General features: G+C 37.1%; 1 protein-coding gene across 4 annotated transcripts in view; it reads right to left on the bottom strand.

The window, feature by feature from the left end:
- Pi3K21B (phosphatidylinositol 3-kinase regulatory subunit alpha) overlaps positions 1-16,061 on the bottom strand; it is a 450,906-nt gene that overhangs the window by 421,695 nt on the left and 13,150 nt on the right. For 2 of the 4 annotated variants that reach the window (XM_067130825.1, XM_067130826.1), the window contains exons 3-6: positions 12,937-13,656; positions 11,345-11,451; positions 6,719-6,794; positions 5,994-6,086 (exon numbers count right to left, since the gene is read on the bottom strand). In XM_067130825.1, the coding sequence (XP_066986926.1) occupies positions 5,994-6,086; positions 6,719-6,794; positions 11,345-11,451; positions 12,937-13,141 (481 nt within the window). In that variant the 5' untranslated portion in view covers positions 13,142-13,656. The remainder of the gene's footprint in view (positions 1-5,993; positions 6,087-6,718; positions 6,795-11,344; positions 11,452-12,936; positions 13,657-16,061) is intronic. The other 2 variants (XM_067130827.1, XM_067130828.1) reach the window with 1 other exon arrangement.

The following is a 16,061-nucleotide window of genomic DNA, read 5'->3' as shown; positions in this document are numbered from 1 at the left end:
TTAATATTTCATTGTAGTGATTTATCCACGAAATTATCTTGGTGTTATGTAACTTCTAGTTAATATATAACGATTTCTGAATAACAACACTAATATTAACAGAGATAACGACTGTATACACACAAACACACACACACACACACACACACACACACACACACACGTATTTAAGAACCAACGTGAGCGTAAGGTTATGGAGATAAATGATTCGTGAAAGCTTTTTTTGAGTCAATATAACGGACGAAGGCGCACACAAAAAAAAGGAGAGGTCATTCACAGAGTTGGTGAAGCATGAAAGGTATAGCAGGATGCGAGCAAAGGACTGGGACGAGACTTGGACCGAGATGGGGATGTATGAAGGCATTGTTGAGCCACTTCTCCCTCATGGAAGTGAAGTGTGGAGACTGAATGCAAATGAAATAAGGTTGAAGCTGTTGAGGTCAATGCTTGCTAGCACACGGGGTGTACAAAGACTTGAATGAGTTACAAATGTGGAGATTCTGTACATAGTAGTGGTAAAAAGGCTAGCGTAGGTATTGATTGGTTTTTTAAATAAGAGGTGTTGGAGGTACGCGAGATACATATACAAGGCACAGCGTGTGTGTGTGTGTGTGTGTGTGTTTTTATAAGGGAGTTCAATGCACTATGGGTGGCCTTTATGCATACAGTAAATAAAGGAAGTGGCTGTTCTGTAAGTTTTATGCACAGATTCTTCCACAATTCATCAGGAAAAATCTGAAGGTGGCAGTAACCACTAAAATGCTTTTTATCTGAAGCTATTCCCTGGTAGGGGATATTACTCAACGCTGGAAAAAACTGTATTTGTACAGTACTGCAAAAGAAAATATAACAGCAATCAACCACCTCAAATGCATAACAGACTTCACAACTGTCAACAGAATCCCCTCGAAGACACCACACAACCCTTGGAACAAAAATGGCGAATAGTTCCAGGGGTTGGTGGTAGAGGGGATAAAGAAATGAGCGAACAGCTTCGAAACCTTGTGTTTAGAATCTCAGCTGAGAATATGCAGGAAAACCTAGAAAAAATAGCTAAGAAAGTGAAACGAGGGACTTCGAGTAGTTGACAACAAGTTGGAAGTAAAGTAAAGTAAAAGGTTACAGAGTTTGTCCAGTTAGGAGTCAAAAAGACCCTGCAAACAACCTTTAGTAATGTCTACAGTGCACCATGTAAGGTAAGCTGACTGCACCACCCCCCCTACAAGGTACTGCAAAAACTATCAACATGAAATGAAGGACACGGATATAACACAGCAACCAACAGAGAAGGTACCAGCTAAAGACCCAATCACTGATGAATTAACCAAATACATATACCTGTACTGTACAAGGATACGTGAAAATCAATAATATTCAACGTAGGTGGGGAAGCACTAGAGTGAAAAGCATAAAATGCTGTATTGAGGTCTCTAGGACACTATAAAAGTACTGGAGAAGGTGCTGAGAAAAGGCTACAAAAAATTAAGATAAGATTACTGTCCGATGCCACACTTACACTCGGGCAACTGAATTCTAGTGCATTGGTTTTATTTTCTGTTCCCTCATATTTATCTGTCTATCACCTTTTCCTATATCTTGTCTCTCTCTCTCTCCAGGCTGATTTCTCTTCTGAAACCCTCTTGGGTTTGTAATCTGTTGACTATACTGTACATAAGGGTCTTAACCTGAATATTTTAAGAATGAAAGAACTACAAGTGAAGCATGATGCAAAAATGAAGAGGTTACAATAAATATTTGGGGATCTTGAAGGGATTTGACAAGAATACTAAGACAAGTACTTGGATGTATATTGTACTTGTTGAGAGTACAGGAAAATTCATTTACTGATGTTACATCATCCTCAAACAAGATCTGGAGTATATCAGAAGAGTTTGAGATAAAAGCTTGTGTCCAACAAAGCTCAGCTCAGATTCCTTTAGTTTAACTCAGCAAGAAGGTAGATTCAGCAGAAGACTAAGAAACTGAGAACACAGGACCGCAAATAAACACAAGCAAATGCAAACTTCGGTGACCAGGGAGAATACAATGGCGAAAGCTTAGTAAACAGAGAGGCCATGTGAATGGCTAGAACATTTCTATTACTGAGAAGGGGAAAAACCTTGGATTATAGGCTTTGGACTCTTGGCAAAATGTATCCAATTAGTAAACTGAGTGGAAATTCATCATGCATATTATCATGCCTAATCTTCTCAATGAGCACTTTCAAAGAAAATGTTAACGCGACCTCCAAGCAACCACTTTTCAACTAGGATGCAGGTGTGTGTACTGTCCAAGGATGTATTACCGAGTTTCTTTATACATACTGTACTGCATTTATAATTACTGTATATAATTATCTATTTTAATACAACGCACACAAAACTGTATCTCAGTGCTACATACTTCACATAAAAAGATATTAGAGAGATACTTCAGTAATTTTTTTATCCAGAAATAATTTACAAACTACATACTTCACGGTGTGAAAACTTTCCACGACCACTGCATAAAAATAGAACAGAAATTTCTGTAAAGGAGGAGGGAACCTAGTCAAAATATAAACTTTAACAAACTTTGATACTATATTATAGTCTATATGATCAATTCATTTAAGTATGCCCTCATGTAAGTGAGTATATCATTATTTAAGTGACATAATCATCATCTTTTAGTATGTCATTGTTTAGGTGAGAATGCCATCATCTAAATGAACAGTGCTTAAGGCTAAATCTTGCAGAATATTTCAACACAATGGAGCTAACAATGACAATGAACAAGTAAAGGAACTGCATGCCCATTTTGACAAGACACTGTAGAACTATATACATGAAAACCCTCTTCTTTTTCTTATTATAGTTTTAATAATCTTACTGATTGGAAAATCTTTCTACTGTCTGTTGTTTGTTACAGTAATGGAAAGACAGCTGCTAAACAGGAGTACATAAAGGGAGACAAATGGGAGCTACTGTTGGCAGAATCAATGTTATTAAAACTACGCTTATGGTGACCACATGGGAAACAACATAGAAGGGCAAAATGGGAAAATGATCATGTGGATGCTGTGAGGAAGTACTGGGGTGAAAACAAGACTAAGAATCAAATGTAACACAGAAGATACCAAAGATAACAAAATATAAATGGGGTAGGGGATTCTTGATGCCTAAATGTGCCAGAAGAACTAGGAGCGATGAGAGAAAGAACTTTAATGCAGTGAAGGGTAGGCCTTTCAGAAGGTAGAACTTTCTGCTGCTTTGGCAAAGTACAGGAGTATAACATTAAAGTATCTCATTACTTAACAGACCAAATAACAGTATAAAGCTAGTACTTCTCTAAACAGCAAATCATTACCACACACAAAAATCAGAAAGATTTTGAAGAAGTATAACTATATTCATAGCTACAATGCATTGGGATTGTAAAGATCATGATTGTTATAATGGAGAAATTGCTAAGAGGTGGTATCCAGCGGATGAAAAACAGATAGAGATCTCAAAGACTGGGAATATAAAAACGATGGGAGGACCATTCACTCAAAGTACTAAATACGCTAATAACAGGATGAAGACCTTAGGAAGGCCCAGATAATCACTGAAGAAGGGCATGGGTCTTCACCAAACCAGGTTGGGATTCAAGAAATCCAAATATGTAAGGAAAACCTGACATCAAACCATATATCATGATCTAGGATAATGTAGCTCCCCTGCAAAATATTTTGTATTTTGTTTCATACCGATACCCAGCAAAATATATTGTATTTGTTCACCACAATCACAGTAACACAGACTTTTTGTGCGTCCAACACAAATCCTAGACATGTCAACGCACTTGCAGAAGAAAATGATCAGTTAGACGAAGCAGGTTAGCACACATCCAGTCCCTTCCATATCCAGTAGTTAGCCAAATCATTCCTGGTGTCTGCCAAGTGGTCAAGAACTCCCAGAGATACCTAAACTTTTGCATTTTTTACTTTCATTCCTTTTATTATACTGTATATTTTTCATAATGCTAGTGATAATTAATTAAACTAATGAGTTTTGAGCAAGCCACACATTAGTTTTAAGCAGAGCACCAGCAGGTTACTTCAATAAACCAGGCATAGATTCCAAAGTTTTTGTTAGTACTTTTTTAACTAAAGTACTTTTTGCAATGATTATATTATAGATGAAAGTGTATGTATTTGTGAATAACTACCTAGAGCTGTCAGGTACTTAGCTTGGAGATTATTAACTGATCTGTATCCTACTTGTAGGTGTTCCTGGCTCCTTATTTCTTCCAATCTGATTTTATGCATGTACTGATTGGTCAGTGTCAGCTGTTGTCTTTGCATAAAACTTGACGATTTTATTAATATCCTCTTTTACGACATTTCGTGAAAAAACTGGTTTCCTTGTCATCTTATCTCTAAGATGCTAGTTCTGCTTGTTGATGCTAAAGGTTAGATACCATTTCCATGACATTTTATTTCTTTTTATAAAGTGTATTCTCAATTTTACCAAAACTCATGTTCTTGGCTATGAAACATGGGTCTTCACTCATTATCCTTTTACAGCAGTTAGAATTTGTACTTTCAATGTTGGCAGAAGTTTTCTAAGAATTTTCTCACACTTTACCTCATAAGGATTTTCATCACCTTCTTCTGTAACTATGAAATGCAGTTTTTATGAAAATTAAGCTGCAAAGAATGGACATGATACAATTTTGTAAGGAGGCTTTTGGTTTCAGAATGAATTTATTCTCTTTCCTAGCATTGTTCCAGGCTCAGTGGAATCTTTCTCAGGCTAGATGAGTTTGTACTTTCTGTGGCTTCTAAACATAGTCACTTTCAACACTTCCTTCTTGTTGTTGCAGCAGAGGTTTCATCAACAACATGGAATTCCCTTGCAATCCTTTAGGATCTCTGAGTTTTCCTGTTTCTGACAATTCTCCAATCCTACAACCAATAAGAGTATATCTGCAGCTAATGCTCACTTGCTTCATGTCTACTCCTACCTGGCCTTCTTGAGCAACCCTTCACTTTCCCCTGGCAGAGTATCTGCTAGCCTTCTTTGTTCTTGTGGTGCATTCCCACTACTGTGGTTGGCAGCAAACCTACCTCACTTACTAGTTCCAGTGCTTTTATTCCTGCCAACTGCTCTCTGTGTTCTCTATGCAAGTAGGCTCTGCCTTGTCTTCTGAGGTACGTGTTCAAGCTGCAGGTGCAAGCCTTTGCCCCAGTATTTCAAAGTTCTTGGTCTGTTGTTTCTTTGTTCAAGACTGACTATCCAATACTCTTTTTCATGCACTCGAACTGCACTGTCAACCAGTCACTCACGCATCCAAGCTGTACATGTATTAATTCTTCCTCCCCGAGTTCCAGGCTGATGAGTCTTCCTTGCTTGAACAACCAAACTGCCCTCCTCCTAACACCTTAAATCTGTTGCAGCAGACTCTGACTCCATAATAATGATTAGTTAAACATGAGACGTTCTGCTGGTAAAAACCGTAACCTATCTGAGACATCTAATCTCTTTTGTTTTGCAAGTGGATTGACATGGCTGGAATCTGCATATAAAGCACAACAGGCTATGTTAAAAGTCAAGGATCTGTATGAAAATATACTGTATATTTATGTATTTTATTTTTTGAAATGTTATTATGCAGTATGCTATTAGATGGGTCACATCTGTTAACTAGCAAAAGCTATTTGACTGCTTTGAAGGTGATTCCTCAACCATTAATACAACTGATTACAATGGTGATAAATAATACCTGCCAATGTCATTAACCTGGGACAACAATTTTTCCTCTACCAAACTGTCCTTGCCCTTGTAAGAACAGGATTACTTACCTTTTAAATTCTGGGACTCTTTGTTTCCTACATTTTCCATAACATAACCTCCATCTATTCATAAGACTATTCAGACATCTTATAATAATAATAATAATAATAATAATAATAATAATAATAATAATAATAATAATAATAATAATAATAATAACAAACAAAAACTCACAGTGACCGCAGAGGACCGGTGTAAGAAAGTAGTACTGGGCAAGATTATGTTGACCAGAGGGCGAAGTGTGACCAGATCCCCGTCGATTTTTAACTGGAAAAGAAAATGCTTCTATCAGAATATTCTTTCAGCATGTCTCAACCTTTTAACCTTTGAAAAACTATAAAAATAATTTTTCTTCGTAAAGGAACCCTACTCAAGAATAGTTACATAACTCTTTCACAAGCTCAAAGCTCATACGGCAAACATGATAAACTTTCCTGTAAATGGTTTATGCAAATCAAGGAAATTGAAAAGAAACTATATAGGAGGGCAGAATTTCACAAAAGTTGGTAGCTAATTCATTAATTGACCTAAAGATGCAAGGTGAGATGGTTTTCGTAAACAAATTGTGAACCGTGAGCCAATTTTTCCCCAAAACTAAACATCTCAAACAGGTTTCATCAAATTCTGTTCCCCCATTCTTGAGATCCGCTTGATCACAAAAAGAAATGTGTAAAAAAAACTATGGCCTACCAGCCTTGCTGTTAGGGGTAATTCAAATGCTCATGTGCTTTTTTCTAGACTAGACACCTGACTTAATCCCTATACGTCATTCACAATATAGTATTATAAATTTCTATGTAAAACTCAGAAGAATAATATCAACTATCTTTAGGAAAGAACATAAATAAACTCAAATTTCCAAGTTTGAGTAAAACTCAAAACTATATGTTACAACTTACTTGGTGGTATAGCTTGGACATAGTCCGATTCTCCATAGGTTACCGACATGACATTACGGCCACCACTAACATGAATCTGTCAAGGCAAAGAGAAATATTTAGAGAAATGGGAACAATTACAATGTACAAGTGGATTATTATTCCAACTCCTTGGGGTCAAAAGGGGAAACAAAGATAGGGTTATCCATTACTTTCCATACTGAACAATGAAAATTATGGCCAAAGTAATTTCATAAATGTTTCTTTAGTAGAGTATAGTCATCACCCCACTTACGAATATTCAAGTTGCAAACATTCAGATACGAACAGACAGGGTCACAACTTCAAATATTGCCAGATGCCTTTTCTGCTATTAAGAATTTTTGCAAAGAACTGAAGAAGAACCTAGTCTTTTAACCCCTTCCCTGATTATCCAGAGTATTCTCCTGATTAACTACCATGTATTCTTCTTAGAATCACAAGAATACTTATTCATACTTGTAAAATGTTCCTACTTATTTCTATCTTCCCGATTTAACTTGTTCGTTGATGAGTTCCCATTTTCTATATTTACCCTCCCCATAGGAAATGTTTAGTATGCATTTTTGTCAAAAGATGGTAGTGTGCCTTGTATATGTTAAGAACTTCAAATGTATTCTTGTTACAACCACGAGAATACTCGTACACACTCGTAAAATATTCCTACTTGTTTCTATCGTCCCAATTTAACTTGTTCTTTGATGAATTCCTGTCTTCTATATTTCCTCTCCCCATAGGAAATGTTTCGTATGCATTTTGTCAACAGATGGTAGTATGCCTTGTTTACTTTATGAACTTCCAATGTCAGATGCTGGCATGGCAAAATTCTCTCCAAGTTCATACCTTTCAAAGCATGGAAAAAATAATAGATTTTGAATGTTACATGAATCTAAATTTTATCTCCATTTTACCTTTCTAACATCTTAAGTAATGCTTTACAATACTGCATTATTTAAAAATACTGTGAAAATAGCATCATCTATGACTCCCGAGTTAACTTGGGAATGTAAACATCAACAAAAATTATGCACTACTGTACATAATAAAACCAACTTATGAACAATTCAAGATATGAACGGCCGTCTGGAATGTAACTCGTTTGTATATCGGGTGGTGACTGTACTTCAATTCAAAATATACACTTCAGTAAAACAATCCATTAATGCAAGTTTATTACCCTGCCCTGGACTTTACAAATGTTCATAACTATTAAAAACCTCAGGAAACTTGGCCCACAATGAAGTTGAGACTGTTTGCTCTAACTAGCATTGAAAAAAGGTGGATGACCACATGACATTTGACATAAACTTCCAATTTTCATAAAAGAATCAAATTTTTTCCACAAAAATTAATTTTTTTTTTTCATGCAGAAACCAATTGCCTTACATCAGCCTTTGCTGTGTTGCAGCTGTTTCAAAACACAACCACAAGAAGTGTCTTCCTCTCCACCTTTCTGAGTATGCATCCCTATCTCAGAGCACCCCTAGCAGTGAGAACTGGTTTACTCTGTGTATCCTGAACCAACTATAGCTACGAAGGGGAGGCAGACAGGCCAATTAAGATTCTGTACAGTAATAGGTTCGTATGTGAAAAAATTAATTTTTAGTTAAAAAATTAATCTGTCTCATCATACCCCATTACCTAACATCAGCCTGAATAGTAGGTGGTAGACCACATTACTCAAAAATTATAAGACAACGTAACCTGCACAGGTGCTGAACCAAAATACCCAGCTGCATATAAGGAAAATGCACACAACAGGCTAACAAGGCATCAGGGTACAGACTTGGCCAAGTTAGTAAAACTAAGGGTTGTATCTGACTTGTGAGAGGGAACAATGAGTCCCCAATATCTATGCCTAAAGTTCAGAAGTTGTATTATGAAGATAATCTCTCAACCTCTTCTGCTCGGGCTGTCCATGATGACATTCTGGCTTCCTGGCATGAATCTTGGCCTTGACTTCACTGGCCTCTCCCCAAATAAAACTCCCACAGACAGATCACACAGACGTCCAAACCTTCCTCCCTGGCTCCTGAGGTAGGCTTCTGTGGTAGAGTTGTCCAGCATAACTGTGATGGCCCAGCTTCCTACTGCCTCACACTGAAGAACCAGGAATGCTGCCTTCAGTTTCAGGATGATGATACACCATTTTTTGTCTGATCCCAGCAAGGTCTGTCATTGCTGACTGGAGGAGTGAGCTCCTCAACCATGTGCTGAAGCATCTGTGAAAAGGACTGGTTCCCATCATCACTGGAAACTTTGAAAGACTTTTCTGAGAGTGCAACATGGTAAGTATCCTGGAGAACTGAAGGCTGACCAACACTTTTAGAAGCACAATTGTAGGGGCCCCATCCTGAAACTGCTGCTGGTAACCAGCTTATTCAACAAAAACAGGTGACCCATCAGAGAATGCACAGTTTGGCTGGAAGACTTGGCTGCCACTGAAACTCCTGGACCGTTAAAGGACTTGAGTACTACCTGCTGAGGCACATGCTTTCTTCTATGGAACCCTGCAGAAATTTCAACACTTGTGACTTCACCTTCCCTATGGCATAGCTCATGCTAACAACGATGGGAGAAGGAATGATGAGTACTGGAGTGCTGTCCAGAGAAACACTACTCCACAAATGAGAAGGGGTGCGAGGGCAAGACCGGGGAAGTTCCATGCTTAAGGTGACTTTTCTGTGCAGAGAAAAATCACTCATCAACATCCAATTTCTCACATCCTTCATGTGTTTATTAAGGTGGACATTGCTGTTTTTGGCACAAAGGGCACAGAAGATGGAGATTTTTATCCAACAAAAACATGAAGAAACTGCAGGTAGTAACCTGGCAAACCTGATGTTTGTGGAGGGATATTCAAAGCTGACTTACATAAATAGCAAAACAGCCCAATGACTCAAGACAAACAAGTTCACTGTTACACTCTCTCACATCTGTAACTCGGCCCATCGTTGGCTAAGTCGGTAGAGCTTCAGACTGTCACTCGATGGGCTGGAGTTCAATTCCCCCAGCCGGCTGATGAAGAGTTAGAGGAATTTATTTCTGGTGATAGAAATTCATTTCTCGTCAAAATGTCGTTCTAATTCCACTGTAAGCTGTAGGTCCCGTTGCTAAGTAACCAATTGGTTCTTAGCCACGTAAAGTAAGTCTAATCCTTCGGGCCAGCCCTAGGAGAGCTGTTAATCAGCTCAGTGGTCTGGTTAAACTAAGGTATACTTAATTTTACACTTGTAACTCTTGTTACACCCCAGAAAGCAATAATTCACAAAATCATGTAAAACTACAATTACAATGCACAAAAAGGATATACAATTAACCTGACTGTTAAAACAACTATCAAATATCAATTCTCTTAATAATATGTACAGTATATTCTGCCAAATAATGAAATTAAAAATATCCTGAGCCAAGAATTACTGTCACAATACTTCACACACCAGGAGATTTTTATGATTCATTTTACAAAGGTTTAGCGGTATAGCTTCGATACAGAATTAGATAACAGCTAATTCTTAACCATTTCAGATATGGCAACTAAATATAAAGCTGTGCTGTGAAGAATAGACTGCAATGAAATTATAACAAAGCAAATTACTGCATATTTCCTCTATCCCTGATTAACCTTCCTAAACAAAAGACTGTGACCACAAAGAAAACTTGAGAAAGACCATGCACTAATTAAAATACAAATAAATAAACAAATAAACGATGCTGATTTCAAGAAAGTGTGTGCGTAAACCAAGGCATCTTACGATTAATACAGTACTTACATAGCCTAGATAGCAAGTTGTGTTAATAACATCAAACAAAAGAAAACCTTGTGTAAACTAATGTAGACATGTGACTTGGATGGGTAAACAGTGAAGTAGCAAGAATATAGCAATACCGAATCTATTCAAGTAATAACGCAACTACAACATGAGGAACAAAGGTATTAAAAACAATGGACTGCAGAACCCAATATCTAAAAGATGTCCGACAATGTCTACTTAGAAGTCCCTAATTGCTACACAGCCTCTTACTCAGCCATGCAGCTCACCAAAATAAGCAGCTTCAAGCTAGATTATCTTTGGAAGGTTCTTGAGCTCAACCCAGGAAAGAGTACTCGATGGACCAAAAGCCGACAAGAAACAATTTTCTGTGATCCGATGCACGGTTGTGTAGGGAGCGTTCACAACTGCAGTTATCACTACCCAGTGACTGCCTTATGAAAGTGTCCTTTACAGGAAAACATTATGTTTCCACAACACTCATCATCACATCCTTCAAGTTGACATTAACTGAATTCCAATCCTAATGTGTCAATAATCTCATATATGAACGTGAATACTGTAGAAGACTTGTTGCTCTCACACTGGCCATGGGTCAGAAATCAATTTATAACTGGAGACCAATTCTCAGAAGAACAATTACAACTGGTCTTAACATCCTGGATAACATTTTGGACAGATCTGTTTAAAGTAGGTACTCAGCACATCCCAACCTATACCTACCAAACATTTAGGCATTCAGGTACTTTAAACAATGGGCTTGTCTGCTGGGAAAATACAATAACACTTAATTACAATCTGCAAGATTAAAATGAATATCAACATAAGACCTTACTTGTGAGTCTCCTCCTATGGATGGTAAACTCATGTCTCGGGAATAAAGGCGTCTTCGTTGTGACATTGTTCTAGCATGAGTGGTTCCATTTAGCATTAAGCAATATCCTGAAAAATGAGAATAAGTTCAATCTATCTGTAGAGACTCATTTCAGTCCATTACTGTCTTGAAGGGACAAAACCTAAATGCTATATAAACAAAACAAAAAACTTAATATACACCCCAAACCTTGTAAGAAGTATGAAAACATGTACTACATTAATTTTTTGAAGTTCAACAGAATACGAGAATCCTCCTGCAGCAATAAAAAAATTAAATAAAAACAGCATTCAGAGGTATACACTTCAGCAATTTCATACGAACAAATACTAGAGACAACCCTCGATATGCATAGATTAAGCCCAAAGAACAGTTATTAAATATGAGCTTCCAACAACTCAAAAACAAAAATTCTAAACACAAAATCATCGAAACATAAAATAAAAAATCCAAAATACTTCAAGACTGAACTTTAAGCATAAATTAAAAGATACGCTTTCCCCAATCAAACAACTCAAACAAAAAAGAGATTACAATCAACCAACCCAGTACACAATAACTTTTGGTGACCTATAACTTCCCACAAAGCATTTCTTACCAAAGACCTTCCAAACTCCACTAGAAACATAAAAATAAAATAAACCCAGCACCAGAGAAAATTTTGACTATTGTAGGTTATTTATAAAATTATCAACACAGAGCAAACTTATAGAAGTTGTTCCTAAATTGACAGTAGGTCAATACAGATATATGAAAAAGGGCAAAAGAATCTGTGCAATACTACATTGAAAAAAAAATCAGAGAAACTCTACAATTAATATATAAAATTTGAAAATCTTTGCAAAAAGGATTGAATCTAATGAAATTTGACATCAATTTCAAAAAGGAGGTAGAAAAATACACTGGAACATTGCATCAATTATGCTGATTTTTTGACTGAAAGAATGTAACTCAACTAAAATTTAGCATTAATGGTACAGAGACCATACATGGTTTAGTTTAAATTAGTCTCCTGGATGTGCTCTGAATAAACTTAGTGATTCTTAATTTAAATGTTACTGAATGAGTTAATTAGTAATTTTAGTATTCAGTCACAATGCAATTACCACTGTAAAAAAAAATATCACCTAGATTCCCACACCTAAACCACTAAAGGAACTGAGGAATACAAATATTCCGAATACTATTAGATCAACCTAAAAAGGCATACCAGTGGGCAAAAAGCATCAATATAAGCAACTAAACACTGTGCTGTATATACAAACTAACCACTAACAGCAAATGGCACAGAGGCTAACAGCAACTAAAATATACAAAGCTTCACTGTAAAGATGTTAAGCAAGGAATTAGAAAGCGGTGCAGTGTTAGGACTCATTTTACAGTGCTGCAAACTAGAGACCTTAATTGTAAAATGTGTTACAGAAAAGTGTACAACACGTTACAATGCTGTACAGTGGTTTATGCCCCCTTCCAGAAGCATCACTTCTCTATTCCAAATGCAAACTACACTCTACACAAATTTGTCTATTAGCAACACAACTGGAGAACGGTACCTCGGAAGTATCCTTCTTGCCCGGTGCGTAGATTGGCTCCGTATATCCAGCCATCTGGGTTTTCAATATTGACATTTTTTCGGTGTATAAACTCCGATGTCACATGAATCACATCGTTTACTTCTAACACAGGATAATCATTTCCTGTCGCTTTAAAGGCCTGCCTGGCCACATACACATACATAATATCTGCGGACGACTGCATGGTTGCTTTACCCGAGTGAGCGGCTTATATGCTGCGTAACTTCATCCTAGCGTGACTCTTAGTCAAGTTCTTCATGGCCAGTGCCATGTCACCTCAAATGCTTTATCACATAAAATCATGTGACTAGTAGCTATGGCATTACAATAATTACGTAAGTACATCTTGCATGAGTACTGACAACTGCTAAAATTCTCCTGCTGCACTACAGTGCAAAGCTTAAAAGGCTGAAGCTCTAATAAGTGTCTAGGAAATAGTCTTGATAGACAAGGAACAATTACTAGCTGGTACCTTTCTTTAAGATATCTAATTAGCATATGGAATGAACAAAGTTCTGCCCATAAAATGCAGACAGCACTTATTGGTTTACAACCAAATACGGCCTACAACACAAATAGGTACCTCCATCAATACTAAAAGCACCACAAAATCTAAGGTTATGAATCCTTTGTTTGAACCTCTTAATCAAGTCCAGTACTGAAGATAACTTGTTTCAGAAGTCTATACCATAACATAATCTGTAGGACAAAATAAAGAACATATAGTACATGCTGGCAATAAATACTGTTGCTGGGAAACTGCTATGGACAAAAATTAGAGTTGTCTATTATTACAACAATGAACAAGGCAAGAACTATGGTTATTCAACAGTTTCAACAAATGTACAATGGAGCAAAATGTCTTATCAAAAATTGTTTTAAAGTGAAAAAAAAGCAAAAATACAAAGTCATGTTATTAGAAACAAGTTAGTTTGCCCAATAATACATTCTAATGATGGCATTCAAATATTCATAAAATACAGAGGGAGCATTATAATGCAGATAGTCTACAATGTACAAATCCCAACACAAGTACAACACAGCTAGCATAGGTCTACCTCAACATCACACGTTTTCTGGTCATCCTAAAAAAAGCATATCCAACCACAATGTACAATTTACATCTCCCCAGAACAAGGAGTTACTACCCATGGTAACATTATTACCAATGCTCTTTTACTAAACAAAACACACAAAAAAACAGATATGGTAAAAGCACCGATAACCATTCTTCAATCCTCAGATTAAACTAACATAATTTTTGCTAATCTGTTTCTGTTACCACCAAAATCTAATCGAACAGTATCTTCAAAATCCTGTACTGTACAAGTTTTTATTTGCATAAAAAATTAATCTCAATAATATTACCACTTTTTGTTGTTAAAATCCTTTATGTACATCCTTTTTTTTTTGCAAGAATTTGCAAGAAAGCACAAATGACATTAATGCACACACTATATTGGTGTATCTGCCTCAATGAAGAAAAATGCACCTCTCACTCTTATTAAGACTGTCATATTTTTGCCATTAGATAAATGGTATTTTCATGATAAAATTAAGCTTCATATAAACTTACCAAGTAATGACACAGATATACTTTTCTACTTGCACGGCAGATAAAAATTTGAAGTTCGTGGTAGTGATTCATTAGTTTTTTAGTGTAGGTAACTACCCTGCCCTCTACTGGGAAACAGAAGCTACAAGAAAACAAGAGAAAATCACTTCTTTTGTGCTTAATGTCCATTAGAGGGGAGGAGGGAGGGCTCTGATCTTGTAATTACTTGGTAAGTATATATATGAAACTTAATTTTCATCATGAAAATACCATTTTCATATCAGTAACTTACCAAGTAATTACAATGAATCCCACATTCATAGGTGGTGGGATGAATGAACATATTCTGATCCAAAAACAGTCAGTTATGAAGATGAATTTGCAACATAAAGATCTGTTAGCATTGATAAAATGCTTGTTTTATCCTTGCCTGGTAAGAGAGCTACAGCAGGTGATTACTGTCTTTTGGTCAGTGCTCACCTTGACCTGTAATGACTTAGTGGTATAGCTGTGGGAAGTCCCTACTTTTAAGAGATGGCTTTGGAGTGGAGTCTTCCGAACACCCACAAAGCATCAGAGAAAAAACTGCCCTTGCCCTGGGTTCCATACCAAAAAATAAAAGACCATATAAAGTTGTTACCTGCATCAACAACAATAAAAATTAAAAACCATCATACCACTTCCACAGATTGGTGGGCACTATGGGTACAAGTAACCCCCAGGCTTCCAAAAAGAAACTCAACAGCTAAAACTCAAGGCGAAGAAGTTATGGATAAGAAGGGGTGCTCCCTATGCTTCTTCCCCCAACACCGCGCCAGCCACCGATAATGGACCTAAGATAATGCAATTTTCAAATGTCATTTCTATTTCCTTCAAATAGTGTGAGGCAAAAATGGAGTTGCATTTCCAGTATGTTGACTGGAGGATTGCCAAGAGCAACACATTAGGCCTAAAAACACACGAAGTGGCGACAGCCCTGATTTTGTGTGCTCTCACCTTAAAGGTAGGCAGGATGTCTTCTTGTACTTGCAAGTGCACCTCTAAAATAAGGCTTCTTAGAAAAAATGACAAAGCATTCTTGGACATGGGTTTCAAGGGATTCTTCACAGAACACCAAAGGTTTTGGCAGGGCCCCCAATCCTCTTAGTCCTGTCTAAGTAATACCTCAGTGCCCACACTGGGCAAATGACCCTTTTCCTCCTCCTCTGGTCCTAGAATGTCCATCAGGTTTTTAATGGAGAATGAGCGTGGCCAGGGATTAGACGGAGACTCGTTTTTAGCTAGGAAACCAAGCAAGATAGTGCAGACAGCATCTCCCTGAGAAAAACCGATGCGCTTGTCAATGACCTGCAGCTCGCTTACCCGTTTAGCAATGGTCAAGGCTACCAGAAAAAGAGTTTTCTTCATTAAATTCTTAAGTGAAATGGAATGGAGAGGCTCAAAGGCAGGGCACGTTAACCATTTAAGCACCACATCTAGGTCCAATGATATGGAGTTGTCTCTCACCTATTTAGTAGTCTCGAAAGACTCAATAAGATCACTCAGGTCT

This window comes from Macrobrachium rosenbergii, chromosome 29 (assembly GCF_040412425.1).
Source record: "Macrobrachium rosenbergii isolate ZJJX-2024 chromosome 29, ASM4041242v1, whole genome shotgun sequence".
Taxonomy (NCBI): domain Eukaryota; kingdom Metazoa; phylum Arthropoda; class Malacostraca; order Decapoda; family Palaemonidae; genus Macrobrachium; species Macrobrachium rosenbergii.
Note: the sequence above shows the minus strand (reverse complement) of the source record. Positions and strands in the feature narration are given on the sequence as shown.